Source organism: Manihot esculenta, chromosome 11 (assembly GCF_001659605.2).
Source record: "Manihot esculenta cultivar AM560-2 chromosome 11, M.esculenta_v8, whole genome shotgun sequence".
Taxonomy (NCBI): Eukaryota; Viridiplantae; Streptophyta; class Magnoliopsida; order Malpighiales; family Euphorbiaceae; genus Manihot; species Manihot esculenta.
In genome coordinates this window covers 3,148,129-3,173,236 of record NC_035171.2, presented here as the reverse complement: position 1 = coordinate 3,173,236, position 25,108 = coordinate 3,148,129, and the positions used below count along the sequence as shown (strand labels likewise).

Sequence of the window (25,108 nt, the reverse complement as noted above, 5' to 3'; positions counted from 1 at the left end):
TTGCAATAGAAAGGCTTTGTAGTACTGTATAATTACACCGTTAAAGCTTAGAAAAAAATTTCAAATAATATTAGACATTAAAATTTATAAAATCTTTTTGGTGTAAGGAAAGTGGGGTGGCAGAGGGATATGTCCTTGACATGATATTCAACAACGTAATTCATTTGATTTTGGACTAACAAAAATAAAAGAGGAGAAATGAAGGCAGAGCCCACTTCCACCATTTATATTTATATTCTTTGTAATGGAGAGTGTTGGGTTTGGTTTTCGTCAAAACACAATCAATATGTTACACATCCTTTTCATATACGTGACATTATATGTGAAGAAAACCCTAAAATAGATTATTTTTCAATATTTGAAATTAATATTATTTAAAATATTACATATGATTCTCTTTTTTTTTAATTACAGATTATCCAACAGTTATAATTTTTTTGCAAAAAATCAATACAAATAGAAAATTGATAGAAAACTTCCCATGAAAGATATGGAAATAACAATCACAGAGGGAAATAAGTGAAGAAGACAACAATAAAAAGAAAGACAATTATTAAAATAAGAAAAGTTGGAGGATAGCATTGATTAATAACCACATTTCTCAATTAAATTTAAATTAAAAAAGCCTGCAACCAAACAATTGGCTCAGGGAGACAAGAATTTCGGCACACCACGTGCTTAGAACGCAATATAATTTTCCCACCCAAAAAAAAAATCTGTTAATTTTTTAAAAATAAAATATATTTACAGATATACTACATTTTTATTTAGAAAAGTGTATGAATATACCAAAATATATTTTTAGATAAATTATTTTTTATATATTATCATATTGAAAGTAGACTATTTTATTTTATTTTTATAGTATAATTAGCCAATTACTTAAGAGGTTTTCAATTTCCAAATGAGTATGATTTCAAGGTTGCCTAATCCTCCCTTGTTTGATATATGTGTAGCAAACTGGCATCACTGTCAACGACCAACTCTCCTATCTATTATATGAATTTTTGGGACTTGTAATCATACATCTCTCCCTTCACTTCACCAAAATGCTATGCCCATTTCTCCATTACCTATTCATGTATGTTGGTGTATTCCAATTGGATGAATTATTATCACATCATTCAGTTTTTTCAATCTTCGACCACTCTTGTTACATTTTATATTATTTAATTTAATTATGCATATTATTTAATTTATTTCATTAAAATTAAAATAAATTGATTAATATCTTTAACACATTTAATAGCAACTCTTCCTTTTTGACTTTAGGCACATACCCATTGCGCAAAGGAATTAAATTCATTATTACCACAAGCAGGAACAATAATCAAGAAACAGAAAAATATTGGCCACTTCCAGCTCCTACATCAAAGTGTTATGAATACATCTATCTATATTCTGGCAGTTGCAGTTTAAATATTCACAATAGCAATATGTTGCTAGTTCAAATCCGAGTAATCCACTGCTTGTGCAGGCCCTGCCAGGAGTGGTGATGCCATATGCTCTTATTTTATTTATTTTATGTATTAATCTTCAGCGACAACTTTTTTTTTTATTATCGACGAGGTGTTAGATATCTGAAATTGAGCATAGAAAAACAAAAAAGGTCACAAATAAAGAATAAACATTAGCTTGGAAGATGATATAATTTGAAAATTTATTGAAACATGAGGACTAGTTTGTGGGATGAAATTAGTACCTCTAAAATATCCTTTTAATTTATTTCCCATCTTAAATGCAGAGTAGCATGTGGCAGATGTTGAGAAATCGGCCAGGCAAAATAACCAATAGTAACTTGTAGACTAGTTTCGGTATCCTAAAAGGCTCCTTTGGGCTGGTGTAGATTGTTGTGGGCTTTCTTCCTGGAAGATCTTGGAGCCTAGTAAAGCTAGATTCTTAGGCCTGGCACAGATGAGATGAAACTTGTGCTATTGTCCTCTGATCGTTGTTAGGAAAGGCACCAGAATCACGCGTAATTCGTAAACCCATTCTTGTTTCTACATTAGGACAATATTTTTCTAGGAATCCAAAGGTTTGGCTTTGGCTTTGGAAAAAGCTGCGGCCCACATCAACTATAGACTCTTCCAATTATTAGGCAAGATTTCGACAATTTCTGGAATTATACATCATTTACTTAAATGTAGACGGCTTTATTCATTTATTCTAAATTGGTTCCAACCCAGAATCAAATATACCAAATAAAATTGAGATCCACAAACATCTGGATTTGAGCGCGCATAGAAGCACAGAGCGAGCAAGATTTAACAAATTCTTATATTACATGGTAGGCAAAGGTCCAAGAGGGCAGCAGAGGTAAGGCACGCTAAACCAACTTAATGCCACAACCTCTAGGAAATTTTGTTGCCACACATACTCAACACCTCTAAACTAAAAGAACACTTGGCCAACTTTTTAATGCAACCCCTCCAACCCTAGAGTGTTCGCATGCAGGGGGGAAGTGAATATTAAGTGAAAAAGAAACCGAACGTATACACCAAACCCCCTATCATAATCCAATCTTAACTACTTTAAAGCCCTTTGCTACACTCGCCACTCGTGCAGAACATTACTTCGCAGATGCAAACTTTGTGCATTGAACATGACAAAGCTACATCCAGCAAAAGCTCTTCACAATGTGCCTCAAGTTGGATCTCTGTTCCGCATTATACGAACAAGCATGCCTGAAAAAACGCAAGAAATGAAAGCCAGCAAGTAATGTAACACTTACCCCATACTGCTGGCCTTCTGTCTTATGGACTGCAACATGGACAGAAAGAACTTCACTTTTTATCCACCTTCTGATATCTCACGCCGTCGATGTCAAGCTTAACCTGCTATTAGATTAAACAGAAAAACAAACAGAAAGAGCAGTATAAAGAAAAACATTGTACAAGGAAAACAAGCAACACTAATCAGAATTTCAAAACACATGCCTTAACACTGGTTTCTGCACAGCTTCCGCCTCAACTCCACCCACGGATTTTAGTAACATCCCAACCGCAGCATTTGGCTTCACCTAGAAAAAGCCATAATAAAATTATTAGATGAGAATGAGCTTCATAACTGATCATAATAGAAACATGAGATATCACTTCAAACGTTAGAGATCAAGTCCTCAACAAGGCTGTCCAACAGGCAAAACAAAAACAAATACAACAAAGAAAAGGAAAAAGGAAGTTGCAAGATATGGAAAATAGTTAAGTAAAAGATGTGAAACTTATATCAAAAACCTCCAACTCTTCGCGCAATCCATCTTGACATACTCCATTGCCATCTCCACACACATTTTCCAATCGACATACAGAACCTGCATCACCAGAATCACTTTGAGAAGATCTCAGGTTATTACTTCCTTCGACACTCCCATAAGCACTTCCATTGTTCCCCTTGCTGCTACCTGCTACTGATTCATTTCCAATATCCTTGCATGAACCAACCTCACTCGAAAGGAAGGTGATTACACTGGAATTTGATGTACATCCCCCTTCAACATCATCAGGGCAAAATCTCTTCGTATCAACTTCACACGTTTCACTCCCTTCGGCAAATGCCAAGCATGGCGAAGTACCACCAAACTTGTGACTGATAATTTCAGGAGAAATTGAATCCCGCCTCTGGGGACTAATAGAACGCCGTTTCTCTGGCATATCATTTTTCACATCCACTGCATCAGGATCTTTTTTCCTCTTAAGGCATCTCTCTCCAGAGCCAATGCGACAAGCACCACCATCTTCACAGCATGGCTTATCAGACTGTTGCTGTGATTGGACTCTAGGATGTCGAGGACGTCTATAACCATCCGGGAAAACATAAGAAGGGATCTGCTTCCTACGAACATGAGAGACATAAATTTCCATTCCTGGTTTCCAAAACATATACATGTTTATAGAATGCCTAAATTCATCTACTGTTCCTCGGATATCAAATTGCTGCCCTTCCTGAATTATCTCCCCCTGTTTCCTCTGCAAGCCCATAAAAAAAGCACAATGGGCACAGGGTTTGGAGATATCCACATACTCATGAGGGTATGGATGACATTGCAACTTCCCAAATGTGTCTCGCTCAATCTGCAATCAGAACATTGCAAAATGGGAATGAAATAGAAAAATGTATTAATGGGAATTTCCTTCAAAATAAATTAACAATTATGTATCACAGAACACTCTTCTTTACAATAGGAAGTATACATGGAAAATATGTTACCATTAGAGTCAACTGTCTCAAACGGGATTCCACCCAACCTTTCCAAGAACGCAAGTCATCAATATCAGCTGCGACTATGTCAACCTGGAGATAGTTCTTGTAGCTTTCAAAGAAAAAGTATGGTTCAAACAGGGTACCCCATTGAGCTTTACTTAGCTCTATCTCCTGTAAAAGACAAAAGATCAGCACTGGCATCCACACACACACTCACACATAGACATACATGTACAGATGTATACCAGGCAACATAAGTGCACCATCCTTCTTACCTCACAGACCTTGTTACCATACTCGAACTGCTCCATCATGACCCGTAGTGTACTTGTTGACACATTGTAGCTTGAATTCATGCATGGATAGGCAGGTGTTATTATTGGCATATGATGAGTTCGGTCACGAGGATTTTTACGGGGGTCCCAAACAGAAAATCCAAGTTCATCCTCTTCAATTGGGCAGAGCATAACTGGGTTTGGCCAGCGCCACTGTGTATAGACCCTGAAAAATCTAGATACAAGCATACTGGGAATTGCATTAGGATAAAGTTGGCATACTCGAGCCACAAGGAGAGCCCAGTTCACACCACCCAGAAACCCAGTAACCTAAAAATGATTAAACATTAGAAAACCAATAGCAAATCAAGAGAACAGACAATTAAAGGAGAAGGAAGAAAAAAGAAGAGAGAGACCAAGAAAAATCATAGTAAAAGATAAGGAATCACACACATTGGAATAAACACCACGTCTTTTAGCCCACAACTTCAAACACCGGAGTGTTGTGCGAAAATGCTACAATTTAAAAAGAATTCAGAATCAGGAAAGACTTATAAAACCAAGCATACACCAACAGATAAAAATGCATTCAAGAGAACCCAGTGAAGCAATCAAACAGCTAAAACACTTCACCTCCACATTAGGAACAAGCTTAAGAATTTGATCAGCAACCCTGCAGCCATTGAGACTTCGAACAGTAGGCTCGTCAACATCATACAGCACAGAAACGTCCGAGATGTCCAAGTCCTATCCACAGGTAAATTGAAAGGGAAAAAGTCTTTCTAATAAATAGACAATAAAAAGAATAAGAAAATAAATCAAAATAGTCCATTGCCACCTAAAAGAGAAGGAGAAAAGGATAGCTATTTATCACTCTTCATATAACAGTTAAAACAGCATAGAAATAAGAGCATTAACAAAAGCATCGGGGCACAAACTTACCAATAGGTTTAAAAAAGTGAAGATAATGCATGGGAAAAAATTGATAGTTTAGATAATATGCGGAAGAATAAGGTGCAAGAAAGAGTACATTCAATACTAAAGGTGCGGCATAGTTTGGATAACAAGTGGAAGAATGAGGTGCAAGAAAGAGTACATTCAATACTAAAGATGGGGCATGAAAAACTTGTGCTCATGGATTTGTCATAAAACCTTAAGAGGAGGAGAGAGAGAAGAGGGAGAGGGGGGACACCATAATGAAGATAACATATACAGAATAAGCTATTCAAACATGGAAATTGATACTTACATCCGGTACCACCAAAAGAGAAATACTTGCATAAAGAAGATCAATAGATATTCCATCAAACTTGAATTTCATCACAGGGACATGAGCATCTGGAACTGGTTGCAGCTCTGTAACTTCTTCCATTTCCGACAAAATGTTGTGCAATACAAAGAAGAAGTCTTCCTGACAAGAATAGCCTGAGAATCAGATAAAATATTCAAAAAATATGCAATCAAATTAGTGAAATTAGCTTGAACTTGGTATTTACCTCTCTATTGATGTAAGAGGGTCCAACACATAATGTGTCTATGTCAGCCCCAGGACCGTGTACCTGCCAACCTTAAACTTTAAGCAGCATCTCATTGACAACAGAAAAGCAAATTGCACAGGAAAACCAATTGCCAGCAAGGCAAGTGCCCAAAAAAAAAATTAGCAATTAGTTTGCATAGGATTACCAATAAGGTGAAGTTGAGAAAAACAAAAGAATTTATCCACAACATAAAAAAAAAAAAAAAACAAAAAGAATTCATTCTAGAGGACAAACAAAAGTCTGAAATTACCCCAAGCCGATAAGAGCCAAAAGTGAAAATGACAGCATTGGCATCCTCTATCATTTGATCTGTGTACCCCCTCAAGCGAGTAAGCTGCTTCACCCAATCTTTTACAATCTGATATAACGAATAGAGAAATTCATAAAACTTGGCAAGGTAATGCAAACAGAACGCTGGCCTAGAAACAATAAAAACTAAATAGCAGATACATTTTGAAGCTTGTCACTTTACTGCAAGGAAAACACAACTTGTTAAAGATGCAAATGGACTTACCCTGTGTTACTAATCTTTTGCTAAGTCAAAAGTATATGTGAGAATTATAATTGTTAGACAAATAAAGTTTCACTGCACTTCACCAAAAATCAGAAAGTCATGAATCTCAAGAGATCAATTGATAACACAGTGCCTAATTCTTCAGAAAAGACAAGACACGTGATCCTGTATTTTCAGCCAAAATTTATTGTACAACTGAGAACCCAAAATTACCATAGCACAATAAATATGTTGAAAGCTATGCACATCATACATTTCACATCACTGAGTCATAAGCACAACTGTTGAAGATGTAACCTATTAAAAAAAAAGGACACTTGGTAATGTCCTTAAAAGATTTGTGGAAGCAACTCGTGGATCATAATACTTGTCAAGTATCATGGCACACTAGACTTTTATGGATCTGTTATGACAATCATTTAGACACCTCGCAATGTGAAGGATTTCAAATTTGGGCTTGAGTTCGAATTTATAAATAGAGATCAATATTAGCAAAAGCAGAGAATTCAACCACACCTTAGAGGTTGTACTTGCCTCTAACAGGATTCTGTCAGTGAAATGCATAAAAAAAAACCTATATTCTTAATATTATTTTACATTCTGTCTAATTCAAATCACCGGAAAGCTATCTTAGATTCATTCCTAAAGTTTGCTTCAATGCCAAAGTGCTTAAATCAACTTCCTGCAGCATCTACTAAGATAACTTACTTTCCTGTAATATGGATATTTTCCAAAACCGAAAGGGCAAAAAGTCAATTCCTAATAGTCCAGAGTATCCTGTCAAAAACTACCTTGATGAACAGCGGAAAAATGAAATGAAGTAACCAGAAACAGCTATATTTTACCTGTCCAATCCGACCCAGAACCTCCTCTCTCTTTGCGGCTTCCTCTTTGCTCTCATAAAGTCCCTGATCACTCAAGAACTAGCATAACACGACATGCAACAATAAATCAGAATTACAACGACAAGAGCTTACCAACACCCAAAACATAAGGAAGATAAACAGAGGAGGGGGGAAAAAAAAATAAAGAAACCTTCTCCAATTCGCGGCTCCTTTGGATATCAGCATCCATTGGCCCCGACATCGATATCGGCTTCGTTACGCCGTACTGCTTCGGTGGCGGGGATAAATTCAATCCCTTCGAACTCACCATCTAGGCAACCAGATAATACCCAAAAAAAAAACCCAAAGAAGCAAAATTGATCGAAGATGAATTACTCTTATGATGAAATCAAACTTCAAAAACCTAGAAATAAACGAAAATTCCCAAACCCAAAACTCCAAATTGCAATAAATTGAGAAAGGGATAAGAAAAAGTAAAAAAGAAAAAGAGAAAAGCACACGGAAAATCAACAAACTAAAAAAACGAAACCCTAGCACCAAAAAGGGGGAAGAAAAACGCGCAAAAGAAAATAAAACTGTCACGCAGAAGCTAATAGAGAAAGACCTAGAAAATGCGCGATTGGTTGGTTGGTGAGTTCAGAGGGAGGGTTTGTAGAGAGAGAGAGGAGTTGATTTTTTCTCGGATACATGAATCGGGGGCAACCGAATCGGTATAGGTGCTTTTTGGAGCTGTGCTTTTATTTTATTTATATATATATATGAAAATAAAAGATCGGTTCTGTTAATTAAAAAAGGAAAAAAACGAGGTTCTGTTTCGTTGTATAGCTGGAATATTTACGGTAACGTGGCTTCTAAGGAAGAGCACCTAGCTTTGGCTTTTTTAATTTTTCTTTTTCTTTTTCTTTCCCTCTTCTGTTGACCTACTCCTGCTTTGACACGTGGATAATCAGGTTTTTTTTCACCTCGTCTCATATGTACAGTCCCTGTGTTTTGACTTTTAACCGGTCTATCTGTTATCTTTATTTTTATAAATATAATGATAAATTACTATAAATTTCTTAAATTTTTAAAAAATTTATTAATTTATTTTTATTTTAAAATTATTCAATTAAAATAAAAATAAATTAATAAATTTTAAAATAAAAATAAATTAATAAATTTTAAAATAAAAATAAATTAATAAATTTTTAAAAAGTTAAAGAACTCATTAATAATTCTTTTCGATTATAAATATTATTATATATTATTATTAAATATTTTTTGAATTTTATATAGTTATAGAATATTAATATTTTTTTAAATAATTTTTATTTTAAATTTTTTAAATCAAGCTACCTAAATTCGAACTTCCTATTTAGTTCATGCTACAATAATACTATTATAAAATGGATACCACTTCATGAAAAATTACTTTTTTCCCTTCCATAATTTTATTAATTTTATTTTTTTATACATATTAAAATATATAATTTTTTTATTATACTTATTTTTAATAAATTAAATTTATTAAATATTAATAAATATTTTAAAAAATTTCTTAAAAATAAAATAAAATAAAATAGAATTATAATAATTGATTTATATATTATTATAGTTTAAAAAAAATAAATAATAATTTTAAAATAATTAAAAAAATAAATAAAAATTATATAGCAAAAGCATAATCTAATGCAAATCAATTAGTATGATTTAATTTAATTGAAAATAATTAAATGATTAGAGAAATATAATTTTAAAATTATAAAAATAAAATAAATATTAAAGAATAAAATAAAATAATTGCAAGGAGAATAAAAGGGAAAATAAGTCAAAATTGGTGAGTAGAAAGGTTGATTCCAACTGTAATGTAAATAGATGGATGGTTTTCTCTGATCGAACGGTTAGGAAAGGAGTAGAAAAAGAATCAACCAGTCACAGCCGATGGATGACGTCCACAATTGTTCAAAGAGTAATCAACCCGTTGTGTTTGTTGGACAGCTTCCTAATTAGCCTCGTCAATTTTTTGGAACTTTAACCAGCTAAGCATTCCACTGTATTTCCGAAACCAGCGAGATACACGGTAATAATATTTGATTTTTTTAATGTTTACGTTTCAATTATAATTAAAATTTTCTAATAAGTAATTTAAAATAAATATAATTATAAAATTAATTACACATTCTCGCCTTAATTCAAACTATTTAAATGAAATTTTATTTGCCGTTACCAAATTCTGAATCAAATGGGAAACAAACAATCTGAATTAATGGTTCAGTAAATGAATCCTTCTCAAATCAGTTTATAAAAAGCACATTAGACGATTTCTTCCGAGGCTTTAAATCAGAATCCACGATTCGTGCAGCTAATTTCGGCTCGATTTAAACCTATTTTTTTTTCAATATTCTCCAAGTCAAAATTAAATTGAAATGGAGTAAAAACAAAAAATCAGATAAAAATGTGTCTTGACGAATCTAATTTTCAGTTCATTATCTGGTCGGTCCTGGAACCATTGGTTTCAATTCGATACCGTTTTGAACCGCCGGTCATGTCTGTACGAACCAGCATGACCAAATTGCCCGTTGCTCCAATTTTATAAGGATTCCAATTAGTTACCGGAGATCCAGCAGCACGTGATTTCGCCAGCAAGACGCGTAGACTCGTGAGCACGTGAGTGCACAGTTGCTTTATGCTTTGCCGTCTTCATCAGTAAAGGGCAAAGTTGCCTCGCTCAACAACAAGAAGCTTCTCGCTTCCCTTGTTTGGTTTTTCATTTTCTCACCCCCATTTCAAACTGCCTTTTTATTTATTTTAATATTTAAATTAATTTGTACACGTTGTAAATAATTATTGGTCCAAAATAAGAATGTGGTGTGGGGCTAGTCTACATCGGACTCTATTGTGGATTGGCCCGAGTGTTCCTACGCGAGAGCCTGCAGGCCCAAAACACCATCCAACTCCTTTTGATTGCTAACCTTTTTTTTTTAAAGAACAACCATGTTGATTTATTATTATTATTTTATTCAAAAATTTTAATTTTAACCCAATTGTCTAAATTTTTTTAATTTGAATATGTTTAAGCCAAAATTAAAACTTAAAGCGGGATAAATTAATTTACACATTAATATTTTCAATTTTAACAATAATAATAACGATTGAAATATTTATTGATGCGAATTTTTAATTTTATTTATTTCTGGTAGGAATTTAAATATATAGTTAGGTCAGCCTTTTCAAATCTCCCTCGCAAATCAGGCACAATAAAAGAAATTCATGGCAATGGGTCCAATGTATTCACCAACTTTGCATCCCAATTTCTTCTATCAACATCATCCATATGATTTTGTGTAATATCGATATCTTATTTCAAATTTAAAAAAAAAATCTCGAAAAAAATTACAATGCGCAACCAAAATTTCAAATACCCAACTGCCAGACATTGAACTGAAGAGCCCAAGATCCGGCTGCCGTTTTTTGTGCATGGCAAACCTATAGGCAACGAATTTTAATATCCCAAGGATCTGGAAAATTAATGGCTTTAAACACAAATTACCACTGCTCTGTTGTTTCTCTCTCATCTTTATGGCCGTCAGTTTATCTATTTATTTACCAAAAACAGATTCAAATTCTGGCTACAGTCAAACTCGAAACTTGAAATCCCCATTTGCAAAAGGACCCTTTCTGATTTGAATCACCAAACTGAAAGATTTTCTGTGCAGAAACCAATGACAGAGAGACTGAGCCACAAATCATAGAAGAAAGATCTTCTCTAACCCAATACAGAAAGAAAAGTCATCAGCTTTTCTTTTTGGCTTATTCCTTGGAACAGAGAATCCATAAAAAGCAGAGGGTTAGTGGCTTTCTTCTTTAGTGCCTCCTGATTGTACTTTGCAAATAAGAGAGCGAAAGGAAAAGTGGGTAACTTTCATTTTGGCTTAGAAATTTTAGGGTTTCGAAAATGAGATGATCAGTGGGTAATTTTCTCCAGAAAGTTAGAGAAAGTGAGAGAGAAAGATGAAGCATTTTCTAGTGAAATGAAGCGAGAAAATTTTGGAACCCATATTATAAAGGAATAGCAGAGAGGGAGAAAGATAAAATCCGGCGCTGTTTTAGTTTTTTGAATTGGATAATTTATTTATTTATTTGCTTGGTTTTTACTTTTTCTCATGCTACTTCAATTTCTAGTTTAATTGTTAATTTATTCCAAATCTCTGTGTCTTTCTGTGACAACTTTTTGTCTTGTAATACAGTTTTTCACGAGGCTGTGTCAGATTTCCTTTTCAAACGAACGCAAAAACCTAATCTTTATCCATTTTACTGAAGGTATTAATTGATACTGCTTCCTCTCTGTTCTCTTCACTTCTCTGCTTGCAACCTGTAAAGATTCTAAAGATCTTGCAGTGTTTTGCTCTCCTCTTTAAACCCACATTTTGGATCTTGATTTCAGTTTTTGAAACATAAACTTTGTTTTCTTTCTCCCTCTCTGCTATTCCATTGATTCTCTTTCGTTCCTCCTGCCAACTTCTTTTATTCAGTGCTTCACATTCTGGGCTCTAATGCATTGTTTGTCTTTCTAAGATTATCGAAGTTGTAGTGAACGAGAGAGAGATCTAGACAAGATGGGTAAAGCTACAAGATGGCTAAAAGGCTTGTTGGGGATGAAGAAAGATAAAGGAAGAGATAATGGTGGTGACAGTTCAAGTTCAATTTCAAGCGAAAAGAGAGAGAAAACAAGATGGAGTTTTGACAAATCTGGAAGGGATAACAGTGTGATCCCTCGTGATAACCTTCAGGTGAAAGATGCTGCCTGGCTCAGATCCTACATTGCTGAGACTGAAAGAGATCAGAACAAACACGCAATAGCTGTGGCAGCTGCGACGGCTGCAGCGGCCGACGCTGCAGTGGCTGCAGCACAGGCCGCGATGGCGGTAGTGAGGCTGACCAGCAATGGCAGAGGGACAACGTATGGTAGCGAGACAGAGAAGTGGGCTGCAATCAAAGTTCAAACCGTTTTCAGAGGCTTTTTGGTAAGCACAAGTAGGGCTTTATTTAAAAAATTTTCTAACTGATAAGTGGGTGGTTTTGAAATCTTAATTTTCAGCTTTTTTTAATTTTCTTTTTTCATGGGTATGATTCAGATCAAGTTCAAAAGTTGATACTCTCATCTGGGTATTTTTAGATTTTTGCAGTTTCTGCTCTGCTTTATTACAATTGTGTGTTTTTTTTTTCTTCCTTGTAACAAAATGTTTATAACATTGTGGAGGAAATTGTATAAATTGCTTTTATGTCTACTCGTGAAAGCTGGAAACACACACCACGGGTAATTAATGAAACAGTGTCAGTACTACATTTTTTCTGAGAAAAGTAAATTTAGCTTTTAGCTTTAGTTACTTTTCTTAAATCTTACTCTCTCAAAAGCTGGAAACACTGATTCAAATGTTTTTTTCTTTGGTCCCCTCTGTTTTGGGATGATTGCTAAGTCCTACTTCAACTCGTCTTTTCTTTTTCATCTGCTCTATGAACTGCTCCATGAGAAAGCTGTGTTTGTAAGGTGTTCTGTGAATTGACTCTTTAATATTCTTAATGGTTTTATTTGGTTAATTATCGCAGGCTCGAAAAGCTCTTCGAGCGTTGAAAGGATTGGTGAAGATACAGGCACTTGTTAGAGGCTATCTGGTACGAAAGCAGGCTGCTGCAACTCTTCACAGTATGCAAGCTCTTATAAGAGCTCAAACTTCTGTTCGATCCCAACGTGCTCGTCGTTCCATAAACAAGGAGAATAGATTTCAACCTGAAAACCGACCACGAAAATCAATTGTAAGATCCGTTTTGCAAACTTGTATGAAGTCCAATCTTTTTATTGAAGAAATGGGTTCACTTGTTTTCTTTTTTTAACATTTCCAGGAAAATTTTGATGATACAAAAAGTGAATTCCACAGTGAGAGGCTGTTTGCATCTTATGAATTTGATGAAAGCCCAAAAATAGTTGAAATCGACACATACAAACCCAGATCAAGATCACGTAGAGCCGCTGCAGCATTATCAGAATATGAAGACGGAGTACCTTACTCATCACCTCTTCCATGTCCAATTCCAGCTCGAATCTCCATACCATATTACAAAAATCATCAAGATTTTGATTGGTACTTCACTGGAGAAGAATTCAGATGCTCCACAGCACAAAGCACTCCAAGGTTCGCAAACTCTGTCAGGTCGAATGCTCCAGCAACGCCAGCCAAGAGTGTTTGTGGAGACAGTTTCTTCAGGCCTCACTCAAACTTCCCTAATTATATGTCCAACACACAATCCTTCAAGGCCAAATTGAGGTCTCACAGTGCTCCAAAGCAGCGGCCGGAGCCAGGGCCAAAGAAGAAGCTTTCGCTCAACGAAATAATGGCTGCTAGGAATAGCATAAGCAGTGTCAGAATGCACAGATCATGTTCCCAAGCCGATGAAGGTTTAGGTCTTTGATGGGTTCTGTTAAACAAAGGCATCCTAAGCTTTTCTTTTCAACTAAGGTTGACAGTTAATAGCTAGGGTTGATCAAAGTCTGGTCTGTGTAAATTACTTAGAAAATGAAATGAAAGCTTCTTTTTTTTTTTTTTTTTTTTTTTTTTTTTTTTTCTTGTTATGTTCAATTCTGAGCTTGGATTTGAAATCAAGAATTGCAAAATTTGTATCTCCCTCTGCACAGAATCTCTGAATGTCAACTTTTACCGTTTATTTATGTATCTAATTCCCAAGATTAAGGATCAGATATGGATTTTTCAAAAATAAAATAGAACTTATAACCTTGGGCTTCCACGAAACTTCCATGAAGTTGCTTCATGCCACTCAAGGCAGCCTTAACCTTGAATTTCTGAGAGATACTTGTCTGCATTGAACAATGAGACTATATGCCATGAGAATAGTTCAAACTATTCCCACAGTTTGGACATGTTTAACACTTTTGAGTGCCGAATATATCCACAGACACCCATGCATTTGTGATATCATGCAAGATGGATGAAATATTTTAGAATTTTAAATTATTATATTTTTAAAAAATATTAAATCTTATTAACTTTTTAATTATATTTGTTTTAAACGTATTAAATTTTATTAAATATTATAAAATATTTAAATAAGACTAAAATATTAAATAAAATTAATACTAATCAATTTATATAATATTATAATATTAAAAATAAAATAATTAAAAAAATTAATGAGAAGGATAAAATATTTTAAGATTTTAAATTATAATAATATTTTTTAAAAATATAATAATTTAAAATTTTAAAATATTTCATCCGTCTTATTATTTTTTTAATTATTTTAAAATTATTAATTATTTTACTTTTAATATTATAATATTATATAAATTGATTAGTATTAATTTTATTTAATATTTTAGTTTTATTTAAATATTTTATAATATTTAATAAAATTTAATATGTTTAAAAAATATAATTAAAAAGTTAATAAAATTTATTATTTTTTAAAAAATATAATAATTTAAAATTCTGAAATATTTCATCCATTTTACATGCATGGTGACATGCATGTACGGGGTGACTTAATATTTTAAAATTTTAAATTATTATATATTTTAAAAAATATTATTATAATTTAAAATTCTGAAATATTTCATCCATCTTGCATGCACGGGTGACACGCATGTACAGGGTGACTTGCATGTATGTTATTCCTGTGGACATGTTCAGCACTTCTCACGGGCGTGCTGTGACTTGCAACTTGTATGCATGGAACTTATCGACATGTTTAGCACTCAAAGTATCGAAATTTCCATGCCACGAGCTATAATGCATGAATCGAAATTAAAAAAGCTTAACTTTATGAACCCATAGACACCATTTTTCTTTTCCACGTTCAAGCAAGTATGATTTGCATCAACAGAAAATGGTAGAAATCATAGCAAATGGAAACTTGCTAGCTTGTTATGATGCATCAAGAACAGCATGGACTGTTCGCTTTGGCTGTTATCAGAATACGCATTTTCTCACCACCAAGCTTTGTACAGAAACCTTTAAAGAAGGGAATGTAAATGTATTCCAAGAAAACCAAAAAATGTACGAGTATCAAATCCCGTATAGAAAATAATCCGAATTAATGGCTCAGTAAATGAATCCTTCTCAAATGGGAAATAATCAGGTTACCAAAAGCACATTAGACGATTCTGAATCAAATGGGAAATAATCCGAATTAATGGCTCAGTAAATGAATCCTTCTCAAATGGGAAATAATCAGGTTACCAAAAGCACATTAGACGATTCTAAATCAAATGGGAAATAATCCGAACTAATGGCTCAGTAAATGAATCCTTCTCAAATGGGAAATAATCAGGTTACCAAAAGCACATTAGACGATTTCTTCCGAGGGAGAAAGATAAAATCCGGCGCTGTTTTAGTTTTTTGAATTGGATAATTTATTTATTTAATTGCTTGGTTTTCACTTTTTCTGATCCTACTTCAATTTCTAGTTTAATTGTTAATTTATTCAGTGCTTCACATTCTGGGCTCTAATGCATTGTTTGTCTTTCTAAGATTATCGAAGTTGTAGCGAACGAGAGAGAGATCTAGACAAGATGGGTAAAGCTACAAGGTGGCTAAAAGGCTTGTTGGGGATGAAGAAAGATAAAGGAAGAGATAATGGTGGTGACAGTTCAAGTTCAATTTCAAGCGAAAAGAGAGAGAAAACAAGATGGAGTTTTGGCAAATCAAGAAGGGATAACAGTGTGATCCCTCGTGATAACCTTCAGGTGAAAGATGCTGCCTGGCTCAGATCCTACATTGCTGAGACTGAAAGAGATCAGAACAAACACGCAATAGCTATGGCAGTTGTGACGGCTGCAGCGGCCGACGCTGCAGCGGCTGCAGCACAGGCCGCGATGGCGGTAGTGAGGCTGACCAGCAATGGCAGAGGGACAACGTATGGTAGCGAGACAGAGAAGTGGGCTGCAATCAAAGTTCAAACCGTTTTCAGAGGCTTTTTGGTAAGCACAAGTAGGGCTTTATTTAAAAAATTTTCTAACTGATAAGTGGGTGGTTTTGAAATATTAATTTTCAGCTTTTTTTAATCTTCTTTTTTCATGGGTATGATTCAGATTAAGTTCAAAAGTTGATACTCTCATCTGGGTATTTTTAGATTTTTGCAGTTTCTGCTCTGCTTTATTACAATTGTGTGTTTTTTTTTCTTCCTTGTAACAAAATGTTTATAACATTGTGGAGGAAATTGTATAAATTGCTTTTATGTCTACTCGTGAAAGCTGGAAACACACACCAAGGGTAATTAATGAAACAGTGTCAGTACTACATTTTTTCTGAGAAAAGTAAATTTAGCTTTTAGCTTTAGTTACTTTTCTTAAATCTTACTCTCTCAAAAGCTGGAAACACTGATTCAAATGTTTTTTCTTTGGTCCCCTCTGTTTTGGGATGATTGCTAAGTCCTACTTCAACTCGTCTTTTCTTTTTCATCTGCTCTATGAACTGCTCCATGAGAAAGCTGTGTTTGTAAGGTGTTCTGTAAATTGACTCTTTAATATTCTTAATGGGTTTATTTGGTTAATCGCAGGCTCGAAAAGCTCTTCGAGCATTGAAAGGATTGGTGAAGATGCAGGCACTTGTTAGAGGCTATCTGGTCCGAAAGCAGGCTGCTGCAACTCTTCACAGTATGCAAGCTCTTATAAGAGCTCAAACTTCTGTTCGATCCCAACGTGCTCGTCGTTCTATAAACAAGGAGAATAGATTTCAACCTGAAAACCGACCACGAAAATCAATTGTAAGATCCTGTTTTGCAAACTTGTATGAAGTCCAATCTTTTTATTGAAGAAATGGGTTCACTTGGTTTTTTTTTTTAACATTTTCAGGAAAAATTTGATGATACAAAAAGTGAATTCCACAGTGAGAGGCTGTTTGCATCTTATGAATTTGATGAAAGCCCAAAAATAGTTGAAATCAAACCCAGATCAAGATCTCGTAGAGCCGCTGCAGCATTATCAGAATATGACGACGGAGTACCTTACACATCACCTCTTCCATGTCCAATTCCATCTCGAATCTCCATACCATATTACAAAAATCATCAAGATTTTGCAAACTCTGTCAGGTCGAATGCCCCTGCAACGCCAGCCAAGAGTGTTTGTGGAGGCAGTTTCTTCAGGCCTCACTCAAACTTTCCTAATTATATGTCCAGCACAAAATCCTTCAAGGCCAAATTGAGGTCTCACAGTGCTCCAAAGCAGCGGGCGGAGCCAGGGCCAAAGAAGAAGCTTTCGCTCAACGAAATAATGGCTGCTAGGAATAGCATAAGCAGTGTCAGAATGCACAGAATGCACAAAAATCATCAAGATTTTGCAAACTCTGTCAGGTCGAATGCCCCTGCAACGCCAGCCAAGAGTGTTTGTGGAGGCAGTTTCTTCAGGCCTCACTCAAACTTTCCTAATTATATGTCCTACACAAAATCCTTCAAGGCCAAATTGAGGTCTCACAGTGCTCCAAAGCAGCGGGCGGAGCCAGGGCCAAAGAAGAAGCTTTCGCTCAACGAAATAATGGCTGCTAGGAATAGCATAAGCAGTGTCAGAATGCACAGATTATGTTCCCAAGCCGATGAAGGTTTAGGTCTTTGATGGGTTCTGTTAAACAAAGACATCCTAAGCTTTTCTTTTCAACTAAGGTTGACAGTTAATAGCTAGGATTGATCAAAGTCTGGTCTGTGTAAATTACTTAGAAAATGAAATGAAAGCTTTTTTTTTTTTTTTTTTTCTTGTTATGTTCAATTCTGAGCTTGGATTTGAAATCAAGAATTGCAAAATTTGTATCTCCTCTGCACAGAATCTCTGAATGTGGACTTTTACCGTTTATTAATGTATCTAATTCCCAAGATTAAGGATCAGATATGGATTTTTCAAAAATAAAAATAGAACTTATAACCTTGGGCTTTTATGAAACTTCCATGAAGTTGCTTCATGCCACTCAAGGCAGCCTTCACCTTGAATTTCTGAGAGATACTTGTTCAAAATTTAAAATGTTAGGCCAAAGTTTAAACTTTAATCTCTACTCTCAATTCTCTTATTTTTCATATTTATATAATTATTTAAAAATAAAAAACTTAGGTATAAAATAACAATAGAAAAGCAAATTGCAAGCAATGAAATTTTCCATTAAAAGGTTTGACTTCTGTTCTAAGAAGTGAGACAAGTGGTTAGACCATTGATGGGATTTAAGAACCAACCCAAAAATGGAATTCTAGACCACAATTTCTAGTAAGGCCATTATCTGATCTTGATATGTTTTATGGATGATGGGTAAATGGGTTTCAAGTTTTTATTTATGTTTTGAAATTATGGCAATAAGTAAAATATTTTTTTTTAATAAAATAAATTATTCTGTATGGTAATATTATTATAATAATTAATTTAATACTAACCCTAGATTAGTACAGAATTCCAAGGCATTATTTATTTTTTTCATAATTAATATAATTAAAAACAATAAAGCTTGTATTGTATCCTTCACTCTTATTGTTTTATTTATAATTTATTCTTAAAAAATATTAAATTACGTCTAAACATAATAGAGTTTTCAGTTCAAAGAGATGATAGTCTCTGATTTTTTATTAATCAATACTTAATTTCATTATAGTGTATTTTGAGATTGACATCATTGGAATTCTTGAAGCAATAAAATTAGGGATGGCCTAAATTATGGTTTATTTTTTAAAAAATTACCTCTGGCCTTGTGTCGGTAACCCATACATATATGTCATTTGTGGAAGGTTTAGTGTTGGAATTTCTAACGTTTTATTGGTGGATTTAATACACGTATACACTTATATATGGATATTTATGTTTCAAATTGAGGTTTTAAATTTAATTTTTGTATTATTTTTTAATGAATTGTGGATTTTTAAGTAGCATCACCTCACTTATTAAGAGATATTTGGAGTCTATTTGAAATTACACTATTTTATAAATCATTTCAAATTTATATTTAAATATGAATCCTATCATATTTATTAATTTTAATATACATTCGTACATAAAATTAATAATATAATTAAAATAAAATTATATTGTGATTAACATAATATTATCTGTAAAGAAAAAAATGTGAAATGATGGTAAATACTCACGGCAGTTATTCTGACTCTACAAAATATATTAAAAAATAAAGAGAATATAGTAAATATCTTAGAACTTAATAGTTGTTTAAGAAAGATATATTTTTATTTATGTGATTTTTTATTATTTTATATTATAAAATAGTAAAAATAAATATGATATTTTTTATAATTTGGCGATCATATGCCGGTTGCTTGATATAAAATATTATCAATTAACAGATTAATAATTTCACGATTATAAATGTAATGAGAATATTTAATTATAGTAATTTCGTGTAAAAATTCGCCATTTTAAAAGTAGGACGGGTTTTTAATGATGCTTTGAGTTTTATGGCGATCAAAATTTTTTTTTTAAATTAGACCGTATTTTTTAATTATCATATTTTTCCTATATGAATTTATGTTATAATAACAATTTACAATATATGTTTTATTAAATTGAAATTTTATATTTCAATTTTCCAATTTCAAACACAAGGATAAATTATTGCAATATGTTCAATAAAAATAAATTCAATACACATAAATATTTATATATATTATACAAATTAATTAATTTTATTTAAATTAATCTATAAATATTTACTTTAACAATTACATAATAGAAAGTAGAGAATATGTTAGATTTGTCTAGGAAAGAAAAAAATCTTACAAATGATTTATACAGACTTGCTAAAACGCAACGGCCTATTAGCTCAGTTGGTTAGAGCGTCGTGCTAATAACGCGAAGGTCGCAGGTTCGAGACCTGCATGGGCCATTTGTTTTTTCATTTTCTTATTGCATGCACGTTAAATAGGTGGGCCAGGCCTCATGGACAATAGGCTCTAGGAACTACCCGTTAGACACACACGCCCTCCAACGGTAAACAAAACTGGATTTTAAAATTTTAAATAAATAGCATAGTTTTCAACGCGATTCACTTCGCAACGGTCATTTTATCGACTCACTTTCTTTTGTCATTCCATCCACACTCTTCTCTCCCTCCAAAAGATAAACAAAAAAGGGAAGAAAAAAAAAGTTTCATTTAGAGCTCTAGACTTCACTGTAGTCAAGGAAATGGATGGTCTTGATAAGGACGTTTCCTCATCATCGGCTCCAATTAAGCCTCCTTCAATCTCCAGAGGTAAAGTTTCTTTTCCTTTTGTTTTTCTGTTTGTTTTTTTATTTTTTATTTTGTCAATTTTCAAGCAACCAAATGAGAAATAGAAATTGTGTTTTGCACTAAGGAAGTTAATTTGTAATGTATAGGCACAGATGAAAATGAGGAAAGCTATGGAGAAATGGGGCTAAGTGTACAAAGCTCAAAGAAACCAACAACAAAGCACTATATGTCACCAACAATATCTGGAGCTTCAAAAATCAATCCCCCAAGAAAGAAAATCTTGGCGGAAAGGAATGAGACTCTAGACAACTCTTTCCAGAAAATCTCAACAAATCTTGATTCAAAAGCCACCCAAATGCCCACAAGTCTAGATTCAAAAACCACTTCTAGTACTGAGTTTGATGAAAAAGAGCAAAAGGCTCTTGTTGATGATTTATCATCAAGGCCTTATGATCCCTTAACCAATTGCCTCTCTCCAAGGCCTAAATTTCTCCGCTATAAGCCCAACAGGCGCCAGGAGTTATTTCTTAAAAGAGAAAATCAGGCGAAACAAGGCAATGGCGATGGGTTAACAACTGTTGAAAATGATTGTTTGGAGACCGAGAAAGGCATTAATGGTGAAGGTATTTTGGCTAGTTCTTGTGGTTCCTTGGCAACTGGGTCTAACGATGCTAATGTGAAGCAAGAAAATGAAGAGATGGATGAAAGTGAAGATGAATTTGAGGAGGAATATGAGGAAAGAGGATGGGGTTTTAGAGGAATACTTAAAGTTTTGGTCTTGTTGACTGTTCTGGTGTTTTCTACTTCATATATTTCCTCTATGAACTCTCCCACACCTCCACCTGTTGTACAAGCTGTTGGGAGTTTCAAGGATGGATATCACATGATACAAGATCATGTATATGAATTTGTGAAGAGTCTTGAGATTGGAAAATTCTTGGTTGACAGAGAAGGAACGCAAATGAGTTCTGTTGATTCAGATCGAATTGAGGAAGAAGAGATGATTGAAGATGTAAATTTTGGAGAGACAGAAGACAGTGATGGATTGAATGAAGTAGTAGAGATGGTTGAATATGAACAGGAAGGAGCAGTAGATGAGTTTAGTGAAGGAGGAGAAAGTGAGGCTATGGAGATTGTTGAGTATGGAGAGAAGGAAGTAGTTGACAAGATTTTCAAGGTACAAGCAGGAGAAATTGCAGATGCTAGTGACCTTGAAGTGGCAATTTCTGATCAGTTGGCTGCAAATTCTGGGTTGCAGGGACTGGAAGCTCTTGAAGTGATTCAGATGCCCCTAACGAATGAATCAAGCGTTCCAAATACTTCTGAGAAGGAAAATGAGATGGTGGGTGAGCCAATCAAAGAAGAAACCTTTAACGGGGAAATGGGTGGAATTGGAAATGTCACTGATGATGCCCATGAAATTTTGATTACGAAGGAGGGGCTTATCAAACACATGGAAATGGAATCAATTCTGAAAGCTGTCGTTGGATTTTCTATCTTTTCTTCAATTGCAGCGTCCCTGGCATTGGCTCTTCACTTTAGAAAGAATAGAAATGCAAGAAAGGACGCTCATCCTGTTGTTGAACCTTGTCTCGACTCTGTGATAGCAGAAAAATGCTGCTCACTCCTTGCTAATGAGGAAGATAAGGATGAGCACACTCAACATCCTGTTTCATTTGCCAACTCCAGGTCCGTGACGAATTCATTGGAAGAAGATTCCAAACAAAGATATGAAATCCGATCCCCAACAATTGAGTTGCTTGGTGAGCTAGTGGTGGGGGAGATGAGCAGCTCTCTTAGGAGCTGTGGCATGAAAAGCAGAATGATAGAGAGTGAAGTGAGCAGCTATTCCGTTTCCATGGAGAAGAAGGAGACAGGCAGCAGGGCTAATTCAGTTCCTGTTCGTATGCATCCAGCTTTATCACATATCTCAAACATTAATTCGCCTTCATATACTGATGAGAAGAAAATTATAAAGAAAGAGGCAAGTGACAAGAACTTTCCTTGTACTTTTTGCTACTTAAAATGTTTGGAGAATAGAAGTTTTAGTAATATTTATATGTTTCTTGTTTGTGTTGAAGCAGGAAGCAATAACTCCTCTGAGGCGATCAAGCAGGATCCGCAATCGGGCAATTGCATCTCCATGATTATTCTACTGAACTTGCTTCTTATGAAACAGCTTTTCTCTGTTGTTTCATTTTGCAGCCTTCTCCTTCTCTTGTACTCTCAAGAGTCTTAGAATATTGATTTCTGACGTTTCCTAAACTGTAGACTTAAATATTCTGTTAATGCTATGTAGGAACTCATTCTAGTAAGAATTCAACTAATTGATTTACTTCATCTTGATATCTAATCCTATTCTTTCTCCTTTTTAATATTGTCTGTAATTGCTTTCTTGATAATGCTTCCCAATAATGAAGGTGGATTCCATTTGCTAGTAGATTTATTATTGATAAAAGATTAAGATGACTTTTTTAATCTTAGCTTTAAAAAGCATAGCTTCTGATAATTAAAAGCTTTAACTATTTCATAAAACAGAACGTGGATATCCTTTTCATGTTCCACTACTGGTCTCTGTCACCTGAACTGTGAGGTTATCATTCTTCTTTGAATGGCATACAAAAGTCTTCAACTCTAGAAAAGCTGTGACCTTTTTTTATAAAAAAAGAAAAGAAAAGAAGAGATGAAAATGAGAAAATTTTTGTTCATCGACTGTGTATCTACATCAAGTCAAGCAACTTGAGAATTATGCACTCAGATTTTCTTCTGTGGAGGAGGAGCTGGAGGAGGCCTGCTGCTATTTAGAAAACTGCCTTTTCTACCTGGAAAAGATAAAGAAGACAGAGAACCTCTTGAGACCTTCTTTGATATTATTGCCTTTGGGAGTGTATATGGCTTGTATGCATCCAATCCATTGCCATAGCTCTTAGATACCTTCATTTTTCTTCTATAAGGAGTCTCCTTCTTTGGAAGGTCTTCAATGCTCATTACTCTTGATAGAGATGTAAAAGATTGAGACTTTCCTTGATAATATTTGGATAATCCCCTCCTGCACATAGATGAAGGCAGGATTAATTTGGCAATAAAGAGAATTTTCAAGTTTTTTTTTATGGGTATAATACTTACTTGATGGGTAAATGGGCCATGAGCTCAGAGAATTCAAACAAAGGATCATTTGTAGATAAGGTTGAGCTTGGTGAAGATGCATCATCATCATCATCTACCACATCTGATGAAGAACTGGATCCATTAGAAGTACTTGAATTATCAAGTGAAGATGTGTTATAGATATCATCATCATCATCATCAGCTTCCATGATCATCCACTGATCAAGCTTTTGCTCTTCACCTTCACCCATGAACATGAGAGTTCTTGTCTTGAAGAAACTGGCCATAAATAGAAACTTAAAACATTCTTGGATGGGAATTTATATGCACAAATTCTACACATGTATGAAGATAGGAAAATACAAGGATTAGGTTGGTCACTTTTAAGGAAAAAGAATCTGTCACAGCTAGGGACATAGAGTTTCCATGATAATAAAGAATATAATAAGATTTTGACTTGGGAAAATAAAATTTTGATTGGTGGGAAATTTGTTTAAGAAAAGAAAGGAGGCTACATGGGTGTTTTGATGGAGAAAAACAGTGACACATGGAGTAGATTGCATAGAGAATCCATGAAGTTAGAGGTGAATGAAAGAGTAAAGTCCTTTTCACAACTCAGCTTGACATATATAAATAATGATTTTGCCTTATCCTGAGATTCGATATTATCTTCTAAACTTAGCTATAATTACTTGACCATGTCTCCTGGCTCCTGCAATGAAAGGATAAGCTCTATGACTAGATAGAGTCACTGTCTAATACCCATGCAAAGCCCTTCTGCTGATTTAATATGGCAGCCTAGAGAATAATAATAATAATAATAAACACAAATAAATTCTTCTTATAAATATATGTTGCTAAATCATAATGAAAAGGAATGCTGTTGCTAATACCATGGGCAACACTAGCCTATCAAATAATTTATTATATAAAAATTAAATTAAATATTTTTATTGAATTTATAATTGATATCTTATCTCATTGGAATCTTTATACCCTTTAGCCTACTTGATATATGAGTGGCTTGTAGTTGTGGCAATCAGCGGCAACTGTGGAAAGCTTCTCCGGCTTCATACTAGGCGGCGGCAGTTTAAAAGCTTCGCATCTTGGCAAAACTAGGGTTTCTCAAATATGAGCCCGGATCTTCCGGGTTTTGTATCACTGGGCTTTGAATGTGGGCCTGAATTTTTCTGAAGCTGGTTGTGTGGGTCATTGCAGCCGTCTTTTACCTTTCAAGTCTGTAGTTGCAGTTCTTAGCCTTGGAGCCCATCCAAAGGATGATTGAAAACTCAATTTTTCATTGATTTGAATTTTATCAATTTTTTTAAATATTTTCCCATGTTATCAACATTAGCTAACTTTTTCAAATTTTTATCAATTATCTTAATTAAATTAAAATTTGATTAATTTCCCCAACTATATATAT

At 34.2% G+C, this 25,108-nt stretch overlaps 5 protein-coding genes and 1 non-coding gene across 11 annotated transcripts; 4 read left to right on the top strand and 2 right to left on the bottom strand.

Annotated features, from left to right (window-relative positions):
- Window positions 1-2,263: 2,263 nt before the first annotated feature.
- Window positions 2,264-8,110, bottom strand: LOC110627149 (nuclear poly(A) polymerase 4). 3 transcript variants are annotated; one of them, XM_021773399.2, is made up of 12 exons: window positions 7,563-8,110; window positions 7,373-7,450; window positions 6,264-6,371; window positions 5,972-6,034; window positions 5,725-5,886; window positions 5,109-5,222; window positions 4,929-4,991; window positions 4,476-4,805; window positions 4,207-4,371; window positions 3,234-4,070; window positions 2,937-3,019; window positions 2,264-2,837 (listed from the first exon to the last, which is right to left on the bottom strand). In XM_021773399.2, exons 1-12 carry the CDS (start codon window positions 7,680-7,682, stop codon window positions 2,810-2,812), a joined length of 2,151 nt encoding a protein of 716 aa, XP_021629091.1. In that variant the 5' UTR covers window positions 7,683-8,110; the 3' UTR covers window positions 2,264-2,809. The 3 variants fall into 3 exon arrangements, with proteins under 3 accessions (XP_021629091.1, XP_021629092.1, XP_021629093.1); XM_021773400.2 differs by having other exon boundaries at window positions 2,264-2,834; XM_021773401.2 differs by lacking the exons at window positions 7,373-7,450; window positions 7,563-8,110 and having other exon boundaries at window positions 5,725-5,900; window positions 6,264-6,282.
- Window positions 8,111-10,833: 2,723 nt separating this feature from the next.
- Window positions 10,834-18,168, top strand: LOC110626074 (protein IQ-domain 26). 4 transcript variants are annotated; one of them, XM_021771812.2, is made up of 4 exons: window positions 10,834-11,198; window positions 11,927-12,375; window positions 12,959-13,165; window positions 13,253-13,948. In XM_021771812.2, the coding sequence occupies exons 2-4, from the start codon at window positions 11,968-11,970 to the stop codon at window positions 13,817-13,819; spliced, it is 1,182 nt and encodes a 393-aa protein (XP_021627504.1). In that variant the 5' UTR covers window positions 10,834-11,198; window positions 11,927-11,967; the 3' UTR covers window positions 13,820-13,948. The 4 variants fall into 4 exon arrangements, with proteins under 4 accessions (XP_021627504.1, XP_043817454.1, XP_021627505.1 ...); XM_043961519.1 differs by lacking the exon at window positions 10,834-11,198 and adding an exon at window positions 11,244-11,262; XM_021771813.2 differs by lacking the exon at window positions 10,834-11,198 and adding an exon at window positions 11,539-11,671.
- LOC110626075 (protein IQ-domain 26) lies at window positions 11,815-17,690 on the top strand (the record flags this gene model as incomplete). The annotated part of the gene is made up of 4 exons (XM_043961521.1): window positions 11,815-11,891; window positions 15,860-16,343; window positions 16,922-17,128; window positions 17,217-17,690. Coding segments are annotated over exons 2-4 (1,089 nt in total), but the record flags the coding sequence as incomplete, so codon positions are not given.
- Window positions 18,169-20,155: 1,987 nt separating the features above from the next.
- On the top strand, window positions 20,156-20,229 carry TRNAI-AAU. Its single transcript has one exon. It is a non-coding gene; the product is annotated as a tRNA-Ile (tRNA).
- Window positions 20,230-20,397: 168 nt separating this feature from the next.
- On the top strand, window positions 20,398-23,012 carry LOC110625792. Its single transcript, XM_021771442.2, has 3 exons — window positions 20,398-20,595; window positions 20,721-22,558; window positions 22,659-23,012. The coding sequence occupies exons 1-3, from the start codon at window positions 20,529-20,531 to the stop codon at window positions 22,719-22,721; spliced, it is 1,968 nt and encodes a 655-aa protein (XP_021627134.1). The 5' UTR covers window positions 20,398-20,528; the 3' UTR covers window positions 22,722-23,012.
- An 87-nt stretch (window positions 23,013-23,099) lies between these two features.
- On the bottom strand, window positions 23,100-25,102 carry LOC110625793. The gene is made up of 2 exons (XM_021771443.2): window positions 23,701-25,102; window positions 23,100-23,623 (listed from the first exon to the last, which is right to left on the bottom strand). The coding sequence occupies exons 1-2, from the start codon at window positions 23,967-23,969 to the stop codon at window positions 23,329-23,331; spliced, it is 564 nt and encodes a 187-aa protein (XP_021627135.1). The 5' UTR covers window positions 23,970-25,102; the 3' UTR covers window positions 23,100-23,328.
- Window positions 25,103-25,108: the final 6 nt, after the last annotated feature.

Coding starts and splice junctions, on each gene's coding strand:
- LOC110627149 (XM_021773399.2), bottom strand. CDS start 7,682: ATGGTGAGTTCGAAGGGATTGAATTTATCCCCGCCACCGAAGCAGTAC. Junction 6,372..7,372: donor TTCTGGGTCGGATTGGACAG/GTAAAATATAGC, acceptor TCGTTATATCAG/ATTGTAAAAGATTGGGTGAA. Junction 4,372..4,475: donor ATGGTAACAAGGTCTGTGAG/GTAAGAAGGATG, acceptor TGTCTTTTACAG/GAGATAGAGCTAAGTAAAGC.
- LOC110626074 (XM_021771812.2), top strand. CDS start 11,968: ATGGGTAAAGCTACAAGATGGCTAAAAGGCTTGTTGGGGATGAAGAAA. Junction 12,376..12,958: donor CCGTTTTCAGAGGCTTTTTG/GTAAGCACAAGT, acceptor TAATTATCGCAG/GCTCGAAAAGCTCTTCGAGC. Junction 13,166..13,252: donor ACCGACCACGAAAATCAATT/GTAAGATCCGTT, acceptor TAACATTTCCAG/GAAAATTTTGATGATACAAA.
- LOC110625792 (XM_021771442.2), top strand. CDS start 20,529: ATGGATGGTCTTGATAAGGACGTTTCCTCATCATCGGCTCCAATTAAG. Junction 20,596..20,720: donor GCCTCCTTCAATCTCCAGAG/GTAAAGTTTCTT, acceptor TGTAATGTATAG/GCACAGATGAAAATGAGGAA. Junction 22,559..22,658: donor AGAAAATTATAAAGAAAGAG/GCAAGTGACAAG, acceptor GTGTTGAAGCAG/GAAGCAATAACTCCTCTGAG.
- LOC110625793 (XM_021771443.2), bottom strand. CDS start 23,969: ATGGCCAGTTTCTTCAAGACAAGAACTCTCATGTTCATGGGTGAAGGT. Junction 23,624..23,700: donor ATGGCCCATTTACCCATCAA/GTAAGTATTATA, acceptor ATCTATGTGCAG/GAGGGGATTATCCAAATATT.